This window comes from Oncorhynchus keta, chromosome 8 (genome assembly GCF_023373465.1).
Source record: "Oncorhynchus keta strain PuntledgeMale-10-30-2019 chromosome 8, Oket_V2, whole genome shotgun sequence".
NCBI lineage: Eukaryota > Metazoa > Chordata > Actinopteri > Salmoniformes > Salmonidae > Oncorhynchus > Oncorhynchus keta.
In genome coordinates, this window is record NC_068428.1 from 36,493,203 (window position 1) to 36,515,459 (window position 22,257).

At 41.9% G+C, this 22,257-nt stretch overlaps 1 protein-coding gene across 1 annotated transcript in view; it reads left to right on the top strand.

Annotated features, from left to right (window-relative positions):
• Window positions 1-22,257, top strand: part of LOC118387123 (alpha-(1,6)-fucosyltransferase-like) — a 211,907-nt gene that overhangs the window by 152,430 nt on the left and 37,220 nt on the right. The window contains exons 3-5 of the mRNA XM_035775290.2: window positions 1,418-1,539; window positions 2,104-2,266; window positions 4,841-4,955. Coding sequence (XP_035631183.1) covers window positions 1,418-1,539; window positions 2,104-2,266; window positions 4,841-4,955 — 400 coding nt within the window. The remainder of the gene's footprint in view (window positions 1-1,417; window positions 1,540-2,103; window positions 2,267-4,840; window positions 4,956-22,257) is intronic.

Consider the following 22,257-nt stretch of genomic DNA (forward strand, 5'->3'; position numbering starts at 1 on the left):
TTTTCAGCACCACCTTTACATTTTTTCTCTTTTTGTTTGTCCACCTTGCTCCACTCCACTATTTATCCAAATGTCACCACTTAACAGAGATTGGAAAGGGGCAGGGCTCAGGTAAAGTTAGAATGGACTGGACCAAAAGTAATTGGCTGGGAGAGAGAGGCTGACAGATGTAATACCCAACGGCAGTGGGCCGACAGCCCACTCACCTAGGCCAGTCAGACACACAGCACTTGGTTATTTTTATTTTAGCGGGGGCTGGGGTTATTCATATTTTGCGTTGCATCGGCCCCAATTGTCAAGCGGCCCGTCGGGAAAAGTCCTGCTGTTCCAGATGGCCATTCCATCATTGGTTAAGGGTTAAGGTTAGGGTCAGGGTTAAGGTTAGGGATTGGGATTCTGGTTAAGGTTAGGGTTAGGATTAGCATTAAGGGTTAAGGTTTGGGATTAGGGTTAAGGATTAAGGTTAGGGGTTAGGATTAGGGTTAAGGTTAGGGGTTAGGTTTAGGGTTCAGGGTTAAGGTTAGGTTTAGTGTTAGGATTTATGGAAAATAGGATTTTGAAAGGAAATCAATTTTAGGTCCCCAAAAGGATAGTAAAATATATTGTGTGTCTACGTGTTAAATTATACTTGTGGGGACCATAGTAAATAAACTACATTTGACCAAATGGGGACCCACAAAATGTCCCCAATTGGTCAAATTTTGGTTATTTAGGAGCTAGGGATAGTTTTAGGTTTAGGAGCTAGGGTTATTTTTAGATTTAGGAGCTAGTGTTAGGGTTAAGGTTAGGTTTCTGGGTTAAGGTTGGGGTTAAGTTAAGGGTACGGGTTAGGGTTAAGGGTTATGGGAAATAGGATTTTGAATGGGACTAAATTGTGTGTCCACACAAGGTTACTTGTACAAGACTGTGTGTGTTCTTGCACGCTTGCATTTCGTTTGTGTGCACACCTGTGTTATAATGAACAGGTCAACATTTGAGATGTTCAGGAAATACAAACGGAATGAAGAGAGATGTTACTGTTCACTATAGCACACTATAAACAACGAAACAGGGCAGACATACAGTTTTGTAGGGTTCATTATACTTTACAAATACTCATTAGTGAAAAAAACGCAATGAGCATTTTAAATGTACCAAAAGGACGCCCAAACATCATTTAGACTCTAATTAGCAATTAGGCTTTTTGTAAGATATTCAGCTGCAAATCTGCTCACCAAAATAATGTACTATTGAACAGAGTGCTCTTTGATTTCTGCCCACATTTAATCAAGACACACACACACACACACACACACACACACACAGTAAAAGAGCTCTGACTCATACACAGCTAACAAAGATGTAGAAAAACAAACACACACATCCCCACTCTGATACCCCATTGCTCTCTCTCTATTCCCCCTGTCTCTTGTGTTAGGATACCTGAGGGCCAGGTAGAAGAGGGAGGAGCCCTGGCTGTGGGGAGGCTACGCTCCCTGGAAGACCAGCTGACCAGAGCCAAGCAGAAGATACACAGCTTCCAGAGACTGACCGGAGATGGTGAGCAGGCCAGGGGGATCAGGGAGGCCAGGGAGGGATGTATGGGGGCAGAGGAGGTGGAAGCTACAGAGTCCCAGAGAGTAAGGAGGTAAGGCGGTGGGTCAGATAGCCTAGGATTATGATTAGCCTGGTCTATGTTAGCAGCTAAACTCATCTGACAGGGAAAACATGTGTCTCTGTGTGTTTGTGTGTTTGTCTGTGTGTCTCTGTGTGTATGTCTCTGTGTGTTTGTCTGTGTGTATTGCTCTGTGTGTGTGTCTCTGTGTGTGTGTGTGTGTGTGTGTGTGTGTGTGTGTGTGTGTGTGTGTGTGTGTGTGTGTGTTTTTGTGTGTCTCCGTGAGTGTGTCTCTGTGTGGCCATAACAGATGCATTAAAACTCTTATGATCAAATGTACATGAATGGAGTCAAAGCATCACATTGGGAGAGAGAGAGGTTGAGAGGGAGAGATTAGTATTGACAGACGATCCAGTCTTCTCCTAAAACTCCCATGTGTTCAATGACAGTTACCTTTCTGCCCATCGTTCTTTATTTCACCCCCCCCTCCTCCCTCCACCACCATTCAGGTCCGGGCCCCACCCAGGAGGAGCTGAGGCGGAGGGTGGAGAACGGTGTGAGGGAGCTCTGGTACTTTGTCAGCAGCGAGGTGAAGAAGCTGGGCCATGTGGAGGCTGGGGAAAGGCCCAGACAAGCTGACACCCTGATTGAAGACCTGGGACACCAGCAGAGGTCAGAGACACATGCACACATGCTCTCTCTCACACACACATACTGTACATCTATAAACCCTTCCACAGGCTGTCCGCCGACATGCACAGAAACATGCACATACACACCTTCCCTTACCACTCTACTCTCCCAGGTGTTCTGTCTTCCTCTGTGTTGGCTTCAGCCTAGAGGTCAGAGAGAGCAGAGAGAGGTTGCGACATGAGTCACACGTGTATGTAGTTCATCGGCCCTGTGATACAGCAGGGGCCCCGGCTCTCTTCCCTACCTCCTTCCTTCCTTCCATGTCTCCCTCCCACCCTCTCTACTACATCCCTCCGCCTGCCTGTTGATTTATTGGGTAATTGTAAATGGGACAGTAATTGCCCAACAATTGGAGCGGGTAATCAGTACTCAGGGCCACTCAGCTTAGCCACCCGTCAACTAAACCCTCATCTCCAGCCTGCAGCCTCCACCAGTCGCATTAAACCGCTGGGCCGGGGAAACCCTCACAGGCTTCATAGAAGGACACACACTCACACACACACAATCACTCACACACTCACTCAAACACTCACACAAAAACACACACAATCACACACAATCACTCAAACACTCAAACACTCAAACAAAAACACACACTCATTCACACACACACACACACTCACATTCACACACACACTCACACACTCACATTCACACAAACACGCGCAATCACTCAGACACTCACACAAAAACACAGACATGCAATCACTCAGACACTCACACAAAAAACACACACACACACTCACACACATGCAATCACTCAGACACTCACAGAAAACACACACTCACACGCAATCACTCAGACACTCACACAAAAACACACACACATTCACACACACACACACACTCACACGCAATCACTCAGACACTCACACAAAAACACACACACACACGCAATCACTCAGACAAAAACACACACACATTCACACACACACAAAAACACACTCACAACCAACCGCAGGAGAACTAGCCTCCCGCTCCTCTGCCAAAGCACAGAGGGTCTGTCTGCCTATTCTCCCATGTTAACTCACACTAACAGACACTTGTAGTTCTCACACAGGGAGACTGTGATAGATCCACGGTGGGTTCTGGGTAAAGGAGTATGACACGGTTTCGCATTGTGGTTTAGGATAAAAAACATTATAGACATAGAGAACATGTGGAAGTGTTTGTATGTTTCTGTGTGTGTGTGTGTGTGTGTGTGTGTGTGTCATACATGACTATTCGTATTTTAAAGTTAGAGTTTTTATTGTGTTGATTATTTTCTTGTGCATAGGGTTTTTATTTAAATTGTGTAAAATAATTCTGCACTGGCTGCCATTGATACTTTGTAATGTAATGTCAAAATTGTGGAGTGAAGCACTCTTTATACTATATGTGTGTGTGTGCTTGTGCTCAGGCGGTTTCCCACCCTGAGAATGTGACTGACGTGGGTCACTAAAATTATTTGAGGCGTGCTGGTTTTCAGAGGTGGGAAACTGAAGTGTCAGTGCTGTGAACTTGACTTATGGCTTTCCCTGTCTGGCCCTTTGTTTTCTTATTATTCAAATGATTATTATTATCTACCCTGATTCCTAGTCCCTTTACCCTGCCTTCATGTACATATCTACCTAAAGTACCTATTGATCTGATAGTGGTACTCCCTGTATATAGCTATTACCCTGCACATTGATCTGGTACTCCCTGTATATAGCTATTACCCTGCACATTGATCTGGTACTCCCTGTATATAGCTATTACCCTGCACATTGATCTGGTACTCCCTGTATATAGCTATTACCCTGCACATTGATCTGGTACTCCCTGTATATAGCTATTACCCCCTGCACATTGATCTGGTACTCCCTGTATATAGCTATTACCCCCTGCACATTGATCTGGTACTCCCTGTATATAGCTATTACCCCTGCACATTGATCTGGTACTCCCTGTATATAACTATTACCCCCTGCACATTGATCTGGTACTCTCTGTATATAACTATTACCCCCTGCACATTGATCTGGTACTCTCTGTATATAGCTATTACTCCTGCACATTGATCTGGTACTCCCTGTATATAGCTATTACCCTGCACATTGATCTGGTACTCCCTGTATATAGCTATTACCCTGCACATTGATCTGGTACTCCCTGTATATAGCTATTACCCTGCACATTGATCTGGTACTGGTACTCTCTGTATATAGCTATTACTCCTGCACATTGATCTGGTACTCCCTGTATATAGCTATTACCCTGCACATTGATCTGGTACTCTCTGTATATAGCTATTACCCTGCACATTGATCTGGTACTGGTACTCCCTGTATATAGATATTACCCCTGCACATTGATCTGGTACTGGTACTCCCTTTATATAGCTATTACCCCTGCACATTGATCTGGTACTCCCTGTTTATAGCTTACATTTTTTAATTTATATTATTTCTTAAAACCGCATTGTTGGTTAAGGGCTTGTAAGTAAGCATTTCACACTTAAGTCTACACCTGTTGTATTCGGCGCATGTGACAAATACAATTTGCCCTGATTCTATTTTTGTGTGTGTGCAGGTCCATCATGACAGACCTGTATTACCTCAGCCAGGCTGACGGAGTTGGAGACTGGAGGGTGAAGGAGGCCAGGGACCTGTCTAACCTGGTGCAGAACAGGATCACGTACCTACAGGTATACACACACTCACACAAACACATACACAAACTTTTGCATTCACGCATGCACACACACAAATGCACACACCGACGTATGCGTGCATACACTCTTAATCTTCTTCGGCTGTCCCCATAGGATAACCCTTTGAAGAAGCATTTGTAACGGTTTTCTATAGGCAAAGGAGAGTCAGACGAAAATGTGTCGTGGCTATTGCGATCCATGTTTAATGAAACAAAGTAAACACGAATCAAATACAAAAACAAACGTACCACGAAAACCGAAACAGCCTACTACTGGTGCAAAGTAACACAGAGACAGTAACAAGGACAATCACCCACAAAACCCAACACAAAACAGGCTACCTAAATATGGTTCCCAATCAGAGACAATGACTAACACCTGCCTCTGATTGAGAACCATATCAGGCCAAACATAGAAATAGACAAACCAGACACACAACATAGAATGCCCACCCAGCTCACGTCCTGACCAACACTAAAACAAGGAAAACACATACGAATGATGGTCAGAACGTGACAGCATTTTTGGTTGCAGATGTAACCCTTTTGGATTCCATGTAAAAACCGATATCCAATATTTATTATAACAAGAGGGGTAGGCAAAAGTCAGGTCGGGTACAGGTGAGAGTTCATAAACCAGGTCAGAGTCCAAACGGTACAAGACGGTAGGCAGGCTTGAGGTCAGGGACAGGCAGAGTGGTCAGGCAGGCGGGCTCAGAGTCAGGACAGGCAAGGGTCAAAACCAGGAGGGCGAGCAGAGAGAGACTGGGAAACGCAGGAGCTGAGACACAAAAACGCTGGTTGACTTGACAAACAAGACAAATTGGCACAGAGAGACAGATAACACAGTGATAAATACACCGGGGATATAAAGCGACAACTGGAGGGGGTGGAGATGAGCACAAGGACAGATGAAACAGATCAGGGTGTGACAGGTGCAGCACATGCGGCCTACAAAGTTACAAATATAGGCTAGCGAATTTGATTTTAAAATGTTAAATATAATAGGTCTTTCTTGTATAATTAGTAGGCTGATGTATACATACTGTACTTTTCATAATATTTCCTTGAATGTTATTACCCCTCTTTCTCTCTATATTGTTCCCTCATTCCTTAACTTTTGTGGTAGTGGTGGAGTAGGGGCCTGAGGGCACACAGTGTTGTGAAGTCTGTGAATGTATTGTAATGTTTTTAAAATTGTATAAACTGCCTTAATTTTGCTGGACCCCAGGAAGAGGAGCTGGGGGGATCCATAATAAATACAAATACAAATTCCTTCCTCACTTTTGACAGTTAATTTAAATAAGTTATTATCTTCATCTTTCCAATGACATCCTTGAATAATATAGAATTAGGTGCAGATGGCTTTCTCTTCACAAAGATTGAATGGTTATAGTCTGAATAAATAACTGTCATAGCCCACAACCATCACATGTTCACTCTGCTTTCAAACTACCAGTGAGTTGGATTGGCTGCTTTATTTAATGTTCAGAAAACAAAAAACTATGTCCAGCAAGACTTGAAGATCTAAGGAGCGTTTTGTAAGGAGATAGGCCATCGGAGCACAGGTCCCAACTAGACAAGAGGCTAGTTAGAAGCTTATAATGCATATCCCATCATTCATTAGATACATATAAGGCTAATACAGCATCACATGTACAGTCGTGGCCAAAAGTTTTGAGAATGACACAAATATTAATTTTCACAAAGTTTGCTGCTTCAGTGTCTTGAGATATTTTTGTCAGATGTTACTATGGAATACTGATGTATAATTACAAGCATTTCATAAGCATTTCATATATATATAGTCATTAAAACTTGTTCATGTAAACTTCCGACTTCAACTGTATGTATGTATGTATGTATGTATGTATGTATGTATGTATGTATGTATGTATGTATGTATGTATGTATGTATGTATATATATATATATACACACAGTTGAAGTCGGAGGTTTACTTAAACAAGTTTTAATGTCTCCAACCTAAATGTTTCAACCACTCCACAGATTACTTGTTAACAAACTATAGTTTTGGCAAGTTGGTTAGGACAGATACTTTGTGCATGACACAAGTCATTTTTACAACAATTGTTTACAGACAGATTATTTCACTTATAATTCACTGTATCACAATTCCAGTGGGTCAGAAGTTTACATACACTAAGTTGACTGTGCCTTTAAACTGCTTGGAAAATTCCAGAAAATGATGTAATGGCTTTAGAAGCTTCTGGTAGGCTAATTGACATCATTTGTGTAATTTGGAGGTGTACCTGTGGATGTATTTCAAGGCCTACCTTAAAACGTAGTGTGTCTGTGCTTGACATCATGGGAAAAGCCATGACCTCAGCAAAAAAAATCTGGTACATCCTTGGGAGCAATTTCCAAACGCCTGAAGGTACCACGTTCATCTGTACAAACAACAGTACATAAGCACAAACACCATGGGACCACGCAGCCGCCAAACCACTCAGGAAGGAGACGCATTCTGAGATGAAGGTACTTAGGTGAGAAGTGCAAATCAATCCCAGAACAACAGCAAAGGACATTGTGAAGATGCTGGAGGAAACAAGTACAAAAGTATCTATATCCACAATAAAAACGAGTCCTATATCGACATAACCTGAAATAACGCTCAGAAAGGAAGAATCCACTGCTCCAAAACATCCATTAAAAAAGCCAGACCATGGTTTGCAACTGCACATGGGGACAAAGATCGTACTTTTTGGGGAAATGTCCTCTGGCCTGATGAAACAAAAATGGAACTGTTTGGCTATAATGACCATCGTCATGTTTGGAGGAAAAAGGTGGAGGCTTGCAACCCGAAGAATACCATCCCAACCGTGAAGCATGGGGGTGGCAGCATCATGTTGTGATGGTGCTTTGCTGCAGGAGGGACTGGTGCACTTCACAAAGTAGATGGCATCATGAGGTAGGAAAATGATGTGGATATATTGAAGGAACATCTCAAGACATCAGTCAGGAAGTTAAAGCTTTGTCGCAAATGGGTCTTCCAAATGGACAATGACCCCAAGCATACTTCAAAAAATTGTGGCAAAATGGCTTAAGGACTATAAAGTCAAGGTATTGGAGTGGCCATCACAAAGCCCTGACCTCAATCCTATAGAAAATTTGAAACTGAAAAAGCGTGTCCGAGCAAGGAGGCCTACAAACCTGACTCAGTTACACCAGCTCTGTCAGGAGGAATGGGCCAAATTCACCTAACTTATTGTGGGAAGATTGTGGAAGGCTACCCGAAATGTTTGGCCCAAGTTAAACAATTTAAAGGCAATACTACCAAATACTAATTGAGTGCATGTAAACTTCTGATCCACTGGGAATGTGATGAAAGAAATAAAAGGTGAAATAAATCATTCTCTATACTATTATTCTGACATTTCACATTCTTAAAATAAAGTGGTCATCCTAACTGACCTAAGACAGGTAATTTTTACTAGGATTAAATGTCAGGAATTGTGAAAAATGGAGTTTAAATGTATTTGGCTAAGGTGTATGTAAACTTCCATCTTCAACTGTATACATATCAATCTTGAACAGGACTATCTATTTTGCCGTTTCAATGGAATTGATGAGAGAGAGAGGAAGACCACTCAGGGTGCTCCGATTTAAAGCATCGATATTTGAGTGACAGGCTGTTTCAAAACTCATCGATATTCGAGTGACAGGCTGTTTCAAAACTCATCGATATTCGAGTGACAGGCTGTTTCAAAACTCATCGATATTCCAGTGATAGGCTGTTTCAAAACTCATCGATATTCCAGTGACAGGCTGTTTCAAAACTTTGCAGCTGCAATAAAAAATACCTCTTTACAATACAAAATGAATGTGAGCTGCAAAAGCCTGATGGAGTGGTAAATTAGACACTCATTCAGTCCTTATATTAGTGTAGCATAGGCTATGCTGCAGCAAATGTAGGCCTACCTGTCACAAGGAAAACCCTGTACCATGATGAGATGATAGGTCTACATGCATTGTGAACTGCACTCCGTACTGAGATGGTCTGTCTCCACCATGAGCGTTGATGATTAATCACGCTGAGAGCAGAGAGAAAGCCATGGAGAAGCTATATTTAGCATATCATTTATCAGTTCCATTTCACCTCATACTGTTGATATAAATAATTTATTACAATTGACTGGTTTCTCGCAGTTATTTATCCTGTGAAAAGGGAGGGCGGTAAATCTCTGGGTTGCCACCATTCAACCCTATCTGCTAGTGTTAGCTTCTGCATAAGTCGACCTGCTGGCCTCCACCTGCGATGGTGTTTCATCAATCTTAGGTCATTTGTCATGAGCGTGATCAGATACGTTTCAAGTTTAAATGTTGCATGCACATGTAGTGAAATGCCTTTCTTGCCACCTCTAAACCCATCAATGCAGTTCAATATAATCATGGAATTAAAAATAACATAAGGTAGAACAAATACATACAAATAAAATGATAACGAGCTACAGTATATACTGGGTCAGTTCCAATACCATATTTACAATGTTCAGGGATACTAGAGTGATAAAGGTAGATATGAAAAGGGTTAGGTGACTAGGCATCAGGATATACAGTGGGGCAAAAAAGTATTTAGTCAATTGTGCACTTAAAAAGATGAGAGGCCTGTAATTTTCAACATAGGTACACTTCAACTATGACAGACAAAATGAGAAAAAAAATCCAGAAAATCACATTGTAGGATTTTGAATGAATTGATTTGCAAATTATGGTGGAAAATACGTTTTTGGTCACCTACAAACAAGCAACATTTCTGGCTCTCACAGACTTGTAACTTCTTCTTTAAGAGGCTCCTCTGTCCTCCACTTGTTACCTGTATTAATGGCACCTGTTTGAACTTGTTATCAGTATAACAGACACCTGTCCACAACCTCAAACAGTCACACTCCAAACTCCACTATGGCCAAGACCAAAGAGCTGTCAAAGAACACCAGAAACACAATTGTAAACCTGCACCAGGCTGGGAAGACTGAATCTGCAATAGGTAAGCAGCTTGGTTTGAAGAAATCAACTGTGGGAGCAATTATTAGGAAATGGAAGACATACAAGACCACTGATAATCTCCCTCGATCTGGGGCTCCACGCAAGAGCTCACCCCGTGGGGTCAAAATGATCACAAGAACGGTGAGCAAAAATCCCAGAACCACACGGAGGGACCTAGTGAATGACCTGCAGAGAGCGTGGACCAAAGTAACAAAGCCTACCATCAGTAACACACTACGCCGCCAGGGACTCAAATCCTGCAGTGCCAGGCGTGTCCCCCTGCTTCAGCCAGTACATGTCCAGGCCCATCTGAAGTTTGCTAGAGAGCATTTGGATGATCCAGAAGAAGATTGAGAGAATGTCATATGGTCAGATGAAACCAAAATATAACTTTTTGGTAAAAACTCAACTCGTCGTATTTGGAGGACAAAGAATGCTGAGTTGCATCCAAAGAACACCATACCTACTGTGAAGCATGGGGGTGGAAACATCATGCTTTGGGGCTGTTTTTCTGCAAAGGGACCAGGACAACTGATCCGTGTAAAGGAAAGAATGAATGGGGCCATGTATCGTGAGATTTTGAGTGAAAACCTCCTTCCATCAGCAAGGGCATTGAAGATGAAACGTGGCTGGGTCTTTCAGCATGACAATGATTCCAAACACACCGCCCGGGCAACGAAACACCTTCGGAAGGTAGAAGGGTCGACGTTTGACCAACAGGTATTCCAAGATGGGTAAACAATGGGTTAAGACTTCCACTGCGCTCGAGTCAGCACACCATTTGTTGTTAATGAAGAGGCAAACCCCTCCCTCTCTCGATTTCCCTGACTCCACTGTCCTGTCTGCTTGGTGAATGGAGAATCCCATCCAGTTGGATAGCCATGAGGGGTATCTTGTCCCAAAGCCATGTTTCAGAAAAGCAGAAAATATTGCAGTTACGAGAGTACCGTTGGTAGCAGATCCACCATTGGTGGTCACACATCTTATTATCAAGTGACTGTACATTGGCCAGGAGATTGGAGGTAAGAGGTGGATGGTTTTCCCCTCAACTTAACCTCTCCAGGATCCCCCCTCTCTTGCCACTGTAAAGTTGGTGTTTGGGTAGAATTACAGAAAGAACCCAGGGCAGATGCATCAAAGTTTAAACCGTAATTGAGGTAAATAACTGAGATCTGATCTTCAAAAGTCATTATCGGTTATAATAAATGATAGTGGATACATTTCATGAAAATAAAGTAAACATAAATGCCAAAAATAAATGTCCAAAAAATAGCAATGTTTAGATCGGAGCTCGCAAAACGAGGACCATACATTATGGCACCATCTTTGTAGCGTTTTTTTAGCACCACTTTGTCTTGCCTTTTGTTTGTCCATCTTGAACAACGCACTCACTCCATCTCAGTCCAACCTGATTCACCCAACTTAAAAAAAAAACTTGATAGCTAACACACCTGACTCCAATAATCACCTAATCATGATCTTCAGTTTAGAATGCAGTTTGATTAATGTTTTGCTAGGGATGGAGAAAAAGTATGAGACCAATCAGGCCTTCGAGGACTGGAGTTGCCCACCTCTGGCCTATGAGGTGAGCAGATCGAGGCGGGCTGAAGCCGGCGCCGCTGACAAATTGGCTCAACAGATTTTCTGTCTGACTCACCTACTAGCCATATAGATTGGACAACACAAACACTTTATTTTGTATCAAATGTCGACATACTCTAGGTGAGCTCGTGAGCCCACAGGGGCTGCGGTAGTTTTTCCGCTACAACAGTGACCCAAAACCAAAAATGGTTCTACCTGGAAACAAAAAGGGTTCCTCTATGGGGACAATCAAATAACTATTTTTTCTAAGAGTGTATACAGACACGTACATATGCAAGCACACAAACCCACACATACGTGAAAACACGTTTACACACATGCGTAAACACACACACGCACACTCTCTCACATCACCTCTTCTCTACTTAACACAAGCCATACCTGTCAGAATCACTTAGATGCAACACACTGCTATCTGATACATGTATATCATCTATCCTGTCACACACACACACTCACAAAGACACTCACACAAACACCAACCCCAAAACACACTTTGTCATCCTCTCATATACCCTTCACTAGACCAATGAAGTGGATGCTAAGCTACAGGACTGTTTCGCTAGCACAGACTGGAATTTGTTTCTGAGCACAATGAGGAGTTTACCACATCAGTCAATGTGCTTCGTTAATAAGTGCATCGAAGACGTTGTCCCCACAGTGACCGTATGTACGTACATATCTCAACCAGAAGCCATGAATTACAGGCAACAAACGCACTGAGCTAAAAGTTAGAGCGGCTGCTTTCAAGGAGTGGGACATTAATCCTGACACTTAAGAAATCCCACTATGACCACCAGAATCTCTATTGCACCTCACACTGCCCTCCTCTACCTGGAGAAAAGGAACACCTACATGAGAATACTGTTCATTGACTATAGCTTAGCGTTCAACATCATTGCCCCCTCCAAGGTCATCACTAAGATAAGGAACCTGGGACTGAACACCTCTCTCTGCAACTGGATCCTGGACTCCCTAACGGGCTGCCCCCAGGTGGTGCGGGTAGGCAAAAACACATCCGCCACACTGACCATCAATTCGGGGCCCCTCAGGGGTGTGCGCTTAGTCCCCTCCTGTACACCCACGACTGTGTGGCTGCGCATGACTCAAATACCATCATTATTAAGTTTGCTGAAGACACGACGGTGATAGGCCTGATCAACAATGAGACAGCCAACAGGGAGGAGGTCATAAACCTGGCAGTGTGGTGCCAGGACAGCAACCTCTCCCTCAATGTCAGCAAGACAAAGGAGCCGATCGTGGACTACAGGAAATGCTGGGCTGAGCACGCCCCCATTCACATCAATAGGGCTGTAGTGGAACGGGTCGAGAGCTTCAACTTCCTCAGTGTCCACATCACTAAGGATCTATCATGATCCACACACACCAACACAGTTGTGAAGAGGGCATGGCAAAACCTTTTCCCCCTCAGGAGGCTGAAAAGATTTGGCATAGGGCCCTTAGATCCTCAAAACCTTTTACAGCTGCACCATTCAGAGCATATTGACTGACTGATTCAGGAAACTAGGCGTATGTCGCAAGTCACGACTTCATGAGAGCCGTTTGAAGGTAAAAAACATTTATTTTATCAAAATGCATTTTATGGAGAAAAGGCTTCTTGAAAATGTGAACTTTCATGTGCCTCAATAACAAACTCGTATGCCATCTGAAAATACGAATACAATTTTTAAAATACGAGCCTTGTTGGTTAAGCCACAGAAAAAGTGAGCAACCTTCCCACTAGCCATGATTGGCTAAGATCATGAGTGGGCTGGACATGCCGAGAGAGGAGTTCGAATTGGACTGCCATAGAAGCTCGGCAGTCTGTTGGTAATCTTGACGAACATGGCTTTAAAAAAAATCAATTGTGTAGTGGAGCTGCATAAGTGTGGCACTCCACTTCCTAGAGAATCAAGTTTTGAAATCAGTGGAATTAGAATATGATAGCTAAAGAAATTGAGGAAACACCTTTCTCCAGATTACATCTTCAAACTAAGGGCAACCGCTACATTCCTGACAGAGACACGTAAAGTAAGAAAATCTAGCATTAGCTGGCTAACATTACATTTTCAGATATTACACGTTCTCTCATTTTGACAGAAAGTGGATTCAGTTAGCTGGCTGGCTCCCTAGCTAATGTTATTCTTTCTTTCCCAGAGCAGTTTGCTGTTCTTGTTAGAACCTTAGCTAACTAACATTGAACATGGTTGGTTACTGTGGCATCACTGTGGCATTGTTGGCACTATTCATTGTTGTTTAACTAGCTAACGTTAGCTGGTTGACTCGTTAGTTAACGTTATGTGAAGTGTGTGAACTTACATTATGTTTACCTAGCTAGGTACATTGTTTACCTAGCAAGCTATATTTTATATATATATATATATATTGTTACAAATCCCTTTTGGCCCGACTGTCTAGGGGGGGATGGTAATGAGACCCGTAACATAAACTCATGCAAATTATTATTGTGACAAAGTAAAAGTGTGAACGAAATAACCACGACAACAGAAATCTACCGTCAAACTCCAGGTTTATTTATAAACACACGGTAATGGGGGGAGCAGGAAAAGGGGCTGAGCTGGACCCAAGGAAAGAAACAATAAGTATTCAAAAACACCCCTAAGCTAGACTAGCCTACTTTAACAACAACTAACTAACCGAAAATACAGTGGGTGGTCCGCCCAGTTCTAACTAGTGTATTTAACAAAGTTCACCTACGGGTAGTGTATGCCCATGGGCGATTTGTCTTGGTTTCCCCCTTTTCCCACCAGCAACAAACAAACACCATAACCAAAAACAATACTCACAGGTGATGACAAAGTGCTATGAGGTGCTTAAACAAAAGAGAGGTTAAGACACAAAGCGAGAGTGAAACACAGAGACCTACAGACATGGCATTTACAGAGCGATTGAGCTCTAGAACAAACAAATGATGGGGTTTTTAAACCATGGGGAAGGAACTGTGATAGGTTAGGAAATAGGAGGAGGTGTGTCTTCTGATTGATGATTGATTGTTGACTGATTGGAGAGATGATTGATGATTTTCACCTGTGAGGGGAGAAGGAGAGAACAGAAACACACACACAGGATACACACACACACACACAGGATAACTGTATCCGTAACAATATATATATATATATATATATATATATATATATATATACATACACAACAGATACCAAAAGACAGAAATATACAAACAAGAGTACATAAGCCTAACAGACAGGGGTGTTACATATCAAGATTCATTTTCAATTTGTTAAATACTTTTATGGTGCGTATTGCTTTTTTGTTTCTACATTTTCTGATCATTTCAAAATAATATTTTAATTATATCTTAAATAATGTGAAAGGGGGTTTGTTCTCCACCCACTTCATTTTATGGATAAAGAATCTTCCATGAAAGATTTTTTTAAAATAACAATTAAGGTTAAATCAGGGTTCATATCATTTGGTTCCAAATAAAACATAATATCAGAGTCTTTCATATTAATATTGATTGTTGTTTCTTTTCAAATAAAACCTAATATCAGAGTCTTTCATATTAATATTGATTGTTGTTTCTTTTCAAATAAAACATAATATCAGAGTCTTTCATATTAATATTGATTGTTGTTTCTTTTCAAATAAAACCTAATATCAGAGTCTTTCATATTAATATTGATTGTTGTTTCTTTTCAAATAAAACCTAATATCAGAGTCTTTCATATTAATATTGATTGTTGTTTCTTTTCAAATAAAACCTAATATCAGAGTCTTTCATATTAATATTGATTGTTGTTTCTTTTCAAATAAAACCTAATATCAGAGTCTTTCATATTAATATTGATTGTTGTTTCTTTTCAAATAAAACCTAATATCAGAGTCTTTCATATTAATATTGATTGTTGTTTCTTTTCAAATAAAACCTAATATCAGAGTCTCTCATATTAATATTGATTGTTGTTTCTTTTCAAATAAAACCTAATATCAGAGTCTCTCATATTAATATTGATTGTTGTTTCTTTTCAAATAAAACATAATATCAGAGTCTTTCATATTAATATTGATTGTTGTTTCTTTTCAAATAAAATCTTCGAACTCACCACAATCTTCTGACATAAGAGCAGTCCCAAAATAAATGGTCAAGAGTCTCTGGGTCACAATCACAAAATAGACATTAGTTATCAATAGCTATTTTAAATCTGGGTGTAATAAAGGTCTTTACAGGGTAGATTCTATTAATGAGTTTGTATGATACTTATTTTACCTTATTAGATATACAATATTTACCAGATAACAAAGAAACTTTGTTCCAGTTCACTTGTCCCAGGGCTGCATGCCAGTACATTTTAGCAGTGGAAATAGTAACATATTGACAATTTGATACTCCTTAGGAGTGAATGTAACATTGTGTTGTAATAAATTCTGGATAATCATATAATTGTCCATCATTATTCAATAATTGTTTGACCCAAATAATGTTGTTGTCAAACCAGTTCTGGAAAAATAAAGACTTGTTTTTGTATTTTATGTCTTTATTATTCCAGATTAACACCTCCACCTTTGCGGGATGCACGGGGGATATGGTCACTAGTGTAGCCAGGAGGTGAGGCCTCATTTAACACAGTAAATAAATCAGGCTTAAGCCATGTTTCAGTCAGGCCAATCACATCAAGATTGTAACTTTAGTTCCTGACAGAGGAACATCCAAGTCAAGGGAGGTATAAACTCAGATTGTGATAAAAGTACTCGTCCAGATGAAGATCTCTTAATAACCAGGAGTTAAATCTTTTTCCAATTCTCTCTACAATAGGAGAGAAATTTAAGTTGGCCCTCTATTTCAAATCAAATGTATTTGTCACATACACATGGTTAGCAGATGTTAATGTGAATGTAGCGAAATGCTTGTGCTTCGGTCCGAGTTGGACTCTTGCTCTCACTCGAATATTCTGATTTGGCCGCATTTCTTTCCCAACGATGATCACTCTCGCATCGATAAAAATATTCAGTTTTCCCTGCCTTTCGAACAGCAGCCACCATCGGCCACAGTTTCTCTCTCGTCAACTTTGTCTGCTGAGGTCAGATCCTCCGTGAACCTCAATTTTTGCTTGATGGGAAATTCACAAAGCTTTGCTCGCCTCCAAAGAAGATCCCCTGTAGATCTGTTGGTGAACCGGATGATGGTTGTCCTCGGTCTCTTGTCTTGATCATTGACTCTTCCCAAACGATGGACGATGTCTACGTTTTCCTGAAGTTTGGCTTTTGATTTGGGAATGACAGCTCCACAGATGTCAACAGCTCTGCATTTGATGTCCTCACCCGCATGCTCTGGAATTCCATGGAGCCTCAGGTTCCACCTGCGCTGGTATCTCTCCGCCTCATTCACCTTTTGCTCGAGTTCAGACACCTTCATTTCATTTTCCTAGCAGATAACTTCACCTTTCTTCATGTCACTTTTGAGGGTTTTCACTTCTCCAAAGATAAAGTCAACAGACTTTTTATGTCCTCAATTTTCATCATATTCTCCCTAACCATGACCTCCAAGCCATTTGCCCTTTCATCTATCTTTGCTGTCAAAAGCATTACAATATTGTTTTGCATCTCAAGAAGTGACATACCCTCTTGGCCTCTCATCTTTTTCCCCTGGGGCTTGACTAGAGTGCCGGGGTCGTACGGTAAAGACCTGAGCTGGGGACTGTAGGGGCGCAGGTTGTGAGCATTGTTGTCCATACTCACCACATTTTCATCACCCATTGCAGTATTTCCCCCAACAGTTACATTCTGAAGAGGAGTACCCAAAATCATACTATCTTTTGTGGTTAACTGTCCATCTGACGATCTCTCCATTTCTTTCCTTTTGGTTCTGGTCGTGGCAGTTTCCATGTACGTTCGACAAGCTAGTTTTTGAGCTTGCTAGTTTATCAGGCTAACTGAGTTTTAGAGGTGAATAACTTGCAGAAAGTAATCAATTACTTTGGTAAATAAACTAAACCATATTCATTCAGGGTTTTATGACCGTAGAAATAATCCAATGGTCATAATTGGGTAAGGAAATCCAATAATTCCTTCAGCTACCAAAACAAATGATCTGCACTGAACGCCATCTTGCGCGCGCCATCTAGCTAGCAAGCTATATGTCTTAAGTTAAAGTGTACTGTTAGCTAGCTAGCTAACGTTAGCTGGCTGGCTCCCTAGCTGACGTTATTATTAGTTTCCCAGAGCCGTGTGCTGTTCTAGTTAGAGCCTAATGTTAGCTAGCTAACATTGAACATGGTTGGTTAGCTCCCAGCACTGTGCCATTGTTGGCATTGTTTATTGTTTAACTAGCTAACGTTGGCTTGCTCGTTAGTTAACGTTATGTGATGTATGTACAACACCTGTTGAATATAGCTGGTGTCAGTGAACGTCTGCAAAAAAGCACAATGAAATTGTTGCCAGCAGAGCTGGTTAGGCTGTGTTCATGTTATCCAGAGGTAAGCAAATTATCAGCTAGAGCATCAAGTGTGCGCTTTGAGAGCGAAATGAAATTGGTGGGGATAAAGCTTTGGGTGAGGGTGTGAACAATGTTGAATGGGTTTACGCAAAGAAGAGCTCTTCACTGGAGAGCAAAACATTCAAATGTGATTTTCTCAAAAGTGAGTTTATAAATTGATCAACTTTCAAAGCAGAATTACTTTCCCATTGTCCCTCAAATGCAGTGTTTGATATACCATTTTGTAGCTCCGAGTCCATACTTCTATATAATGTAAAAAACCTTTATAATTTTGCTACAAAAGACCGAATCCAGGTGTTGAGTAACATTTTACATTGACATTTCAGTAATTCGGCAGACACTCTTATCCAGTTACTTAAAGTTAATGCATTCATCTTAAGATAGCTAGGTGGGACAATCACATACCTCAGGAATAGTAAGTACACTTTTTCCTTAATGAAGTAGTTATCATCAAAGTCACAGCTGGAAGGGGGAGTTCAGTGCAGGTGTTGGTTCAGGAAAGTATTTAAAAAATATATATTATTATTATATTTCTGGGGTTGGGGTGATGGGGATCATTTAAAATACGCTTTTAAGAGGTAGGGTTTCAGGTACTTTCGGAAGATGTGCAGGCAGTCGGCTGTCCTAGCTTCAGGGGGAAGCTGGTTCCACCATTGGGTTGCCAGGACAGGGAAGAGCTTGGGCTGAGTGGGAACTGCCCTGCCGTAGGGATGGAAGGGCAAAGAGACCCGAGGTGGCAGGACGAAGAGCTCAGGTTGGGATGTTAGGGTTTGAGCATAGCTTGAATGTAGGGAGGGGCAGTTCCTCTTGCTGCCTCGTAGGCACTACAGAAGGTAGTGAGTACTGCCCAGTACATCACTGGAGCCAAACTCCCGGCCATCCAAGACTTTTATACCAGGCGGTGTCAGAGGAAAGCCCTAAAAATTGTCAGACTCCAGCCACCCAAGTCATTGACTGTTCTCTCTGCTACCACATGGCAAGTCCAGTTTATTATCTATCTTGTTGCCAAGTCACCCTTTCTCTCTGCATTGCTGGGAAGGGCCTGTAAGTAAGCATTTCACTGTTAGTCTACACCTGTTGTTTACGAAGCATGTGACAAATAAAATTGGATTTGATTAGATTCATACCTCCATATCCCCACCGCCATACCCCCAGGAGTCCCCCCTTAGCCTTCCTACCTTTCCCAGTTTGGGTGCAGTGGGTCTGAGGTGGGGCTGTACGTTGCTGGGCCTTGCAGCATTAATGAGCCTTGGTGTTTGATGAAGACAGCCAGAATGAGTGTGGCTTGATGGAGACGCCATGGCTAACAGCTGCTGTCACCATCGCTGAGGGATCAAAGAGCTCCACCGGCCGCCATCCCTAATTCATTACTCACACACATAGTTCAGAGCTGCACACGCACACACCCAGTACCCCCTCCAATGTCAGCCTTCTACTTTTTTTTTTACAGTGCCTCATCAGTTCTGAGTATAGGTCATGCAGTAGATTAGTCTCCCCCTCTGTCTCTCTCCCCCTGTCTCTCTCTCCCCCTGTCTCTCTCTCTCTCCCCTGTCTCTCTCTCTCTCTCTCTCCCCCTGTCTCTCTCTCCCTCTCCCTGTATGTCCCCATCTCTCTCCTTTACTCACTGTGAACACACACACACATTTTCAATCTACTGTATTTCAGTCTACTACGGCTTTTGAAGGACTACTTAAACTATAGTAGTAAGTGGGAGCCTTTTTTGTATTCCACCTGCCCTATAATTACCATTAAACTCTGTCTGCTGGCACTTCTGTATTGCATTAACCTATCATTTTAAAAGGAACCAAAGTAGTTCAGAGCTTGTACTCTTATGGTTGTTTGTCGTTCTCATTTAACACCATGCTCTGAAAGAGGCGCTCTGGGGCTCGCTGGTGTAAAGCTGCCATTCAAGTCTTTGTTGTCGAGACTCGAGACAACACACCAGATTATTAGCATGTATATCAACTGTAATTGTTATACCTATGGGGCCAATGCGGATAATACAGGAGCAACATTTCACAAATGCACACATGCATGCAGGCACACACACGCACACATACACACTCACACAAACACATGTGCACGCACACATGCACACATACACACTCACACAAACACATGTGCACGCACACATGCACACATACACACTCACACAAACACATGTGCACGCACACATACACACTCACACAAACACATGTGCACGCACACACGCACACATACACACTCACACAAACACATGTGCACGCACACATGCACACATACACACTCACACAAACACATGTGCACGCACACACGCACACATACACACTCACACAAACACATGTGCACGCACACACGCACACATACACACTCACACAAACACATGTGCACGCACACACGCACACATACACACTCACACAAACACATGTGCACGCACACACGCACACATACAGACTCACACAAACACATGTGCACGCACACACGCACACATACACACTCACACAAACACATGTGCACGCACACACGCACACATACACACTCACACAAATACATGTGCACGCACACACGCACACATACACACTCACACAAATACATGTGCACGCACACATACACACTCACACAAACACATGTGCACGCACACACGCACACATACAGACTCACACAAACACATGTGCACGCACACACGCACACATACACACTCACACAAACACATGTGCACGCACACACGCACACATACAGACTCACACAAACACATGTGCACGCACACACGCACACATACACACTCACACAAACACATGTGCACGCACACACGCACACATACACACTCACACAAACACATGTGCACGCACACACGCACACATACACACTCACACAAACACATGTGCACGCACACACGCACACAAACCGATTCCTCATAGTGGCTTGTTTGTTCCTTGTGTTGTTCACGTTATTATTAAACACTTATTAATGAACGTCGGCGCAATTACGTTTTGAACATTAAGGAACGTTAGCTCTCTTCTAGGTTTTAAACAGACAAGCATTGTGATATGTTAGCGCTTGCCAGATGCCATTTGAGCCTTGATAACTGCCAAATATATACAGCTTTGACAACCTAATGAGTGAAATATTCGCATTGCTTCTGAAACGTATATTTAAGCGTTTGTTTAGGTGAAGACTCTGGAGCTGACTGGAGACGACATTTGGTGAAGATGCCGGTTCGACAAACAATTGCTTATTACTCCTGAAATCCTACATTAAACTACCATGATCTGTAATTGTCTCTTTTATACGTGGACATGATTTTTGTTGGTGAAAGGGATGAACATGGCATTGCTAGCTGGCTTCTGACTTATTCATCCTACTTTACTAACAACTAGCAAACTGTATCAGGCAGCTTTAGATGCGAGGGGAAAAACGAATAGCTAGCTATATTTGCTAAGCTATCCCTCTGATTGAGAAAGTTGATTTAAAAAAATGCCATTAGCTAGCTATCTAGATTGAAACTGCTGGAGGAAATGTAGATACCGTTTCCTAACTCTCACCACCAGCCTGAGTTCACCACCTTAGCTAGCTAAGTGGACTGTAGATAGATTTCCAGAAAATAACAACTATATACTTGCTAGCTATAATGCTGACTATTTGAACACTTGTTGTCAAACTACTTTGTTCCCCTGACTGTGTATTGATGCACTGCTGACTGAAGAAGTTGACATTTCACCGCAAATAGGCTGTTGTTTTGGTATAATTTGTCTGAATAGGCTCGTGCCCATTTACATTACTGTTCCATTAGTTAACTTAATTAGTGACTGACTAGGATAATTCTTATTCATGTTTTAGGTATTGTTGAATTAGAAAGCAGCATGCAGACAAAACAGGGCTCGTATACACGAAGCATCTCAGAAGAGGAGAACTGATTTTAGGATCAGTTTTGCCTTTTATATCACAATGAATGTTTACATTGACAAGGGGGAGCTGATCCTACATCTCTATTCCAACTCTGAAGACGCTTTGGGAAGAAAGCTGTGACCCAATACTTTGCACAGCTGTCTTTCATCACAGGACCCTAGGGGTATTACAGTCAATGTTTATTACCTGGACATTTGTCTGTGCATTTTCATGTCCATGACACTAACAAAAGAGTTGAATTGTTCAGCAACATGTGCAGTTAACATGGCTTTGGTGATGAAAGGTACATAATGTATTTGTCATCTCCCTAGCAAGCCACTGCATGC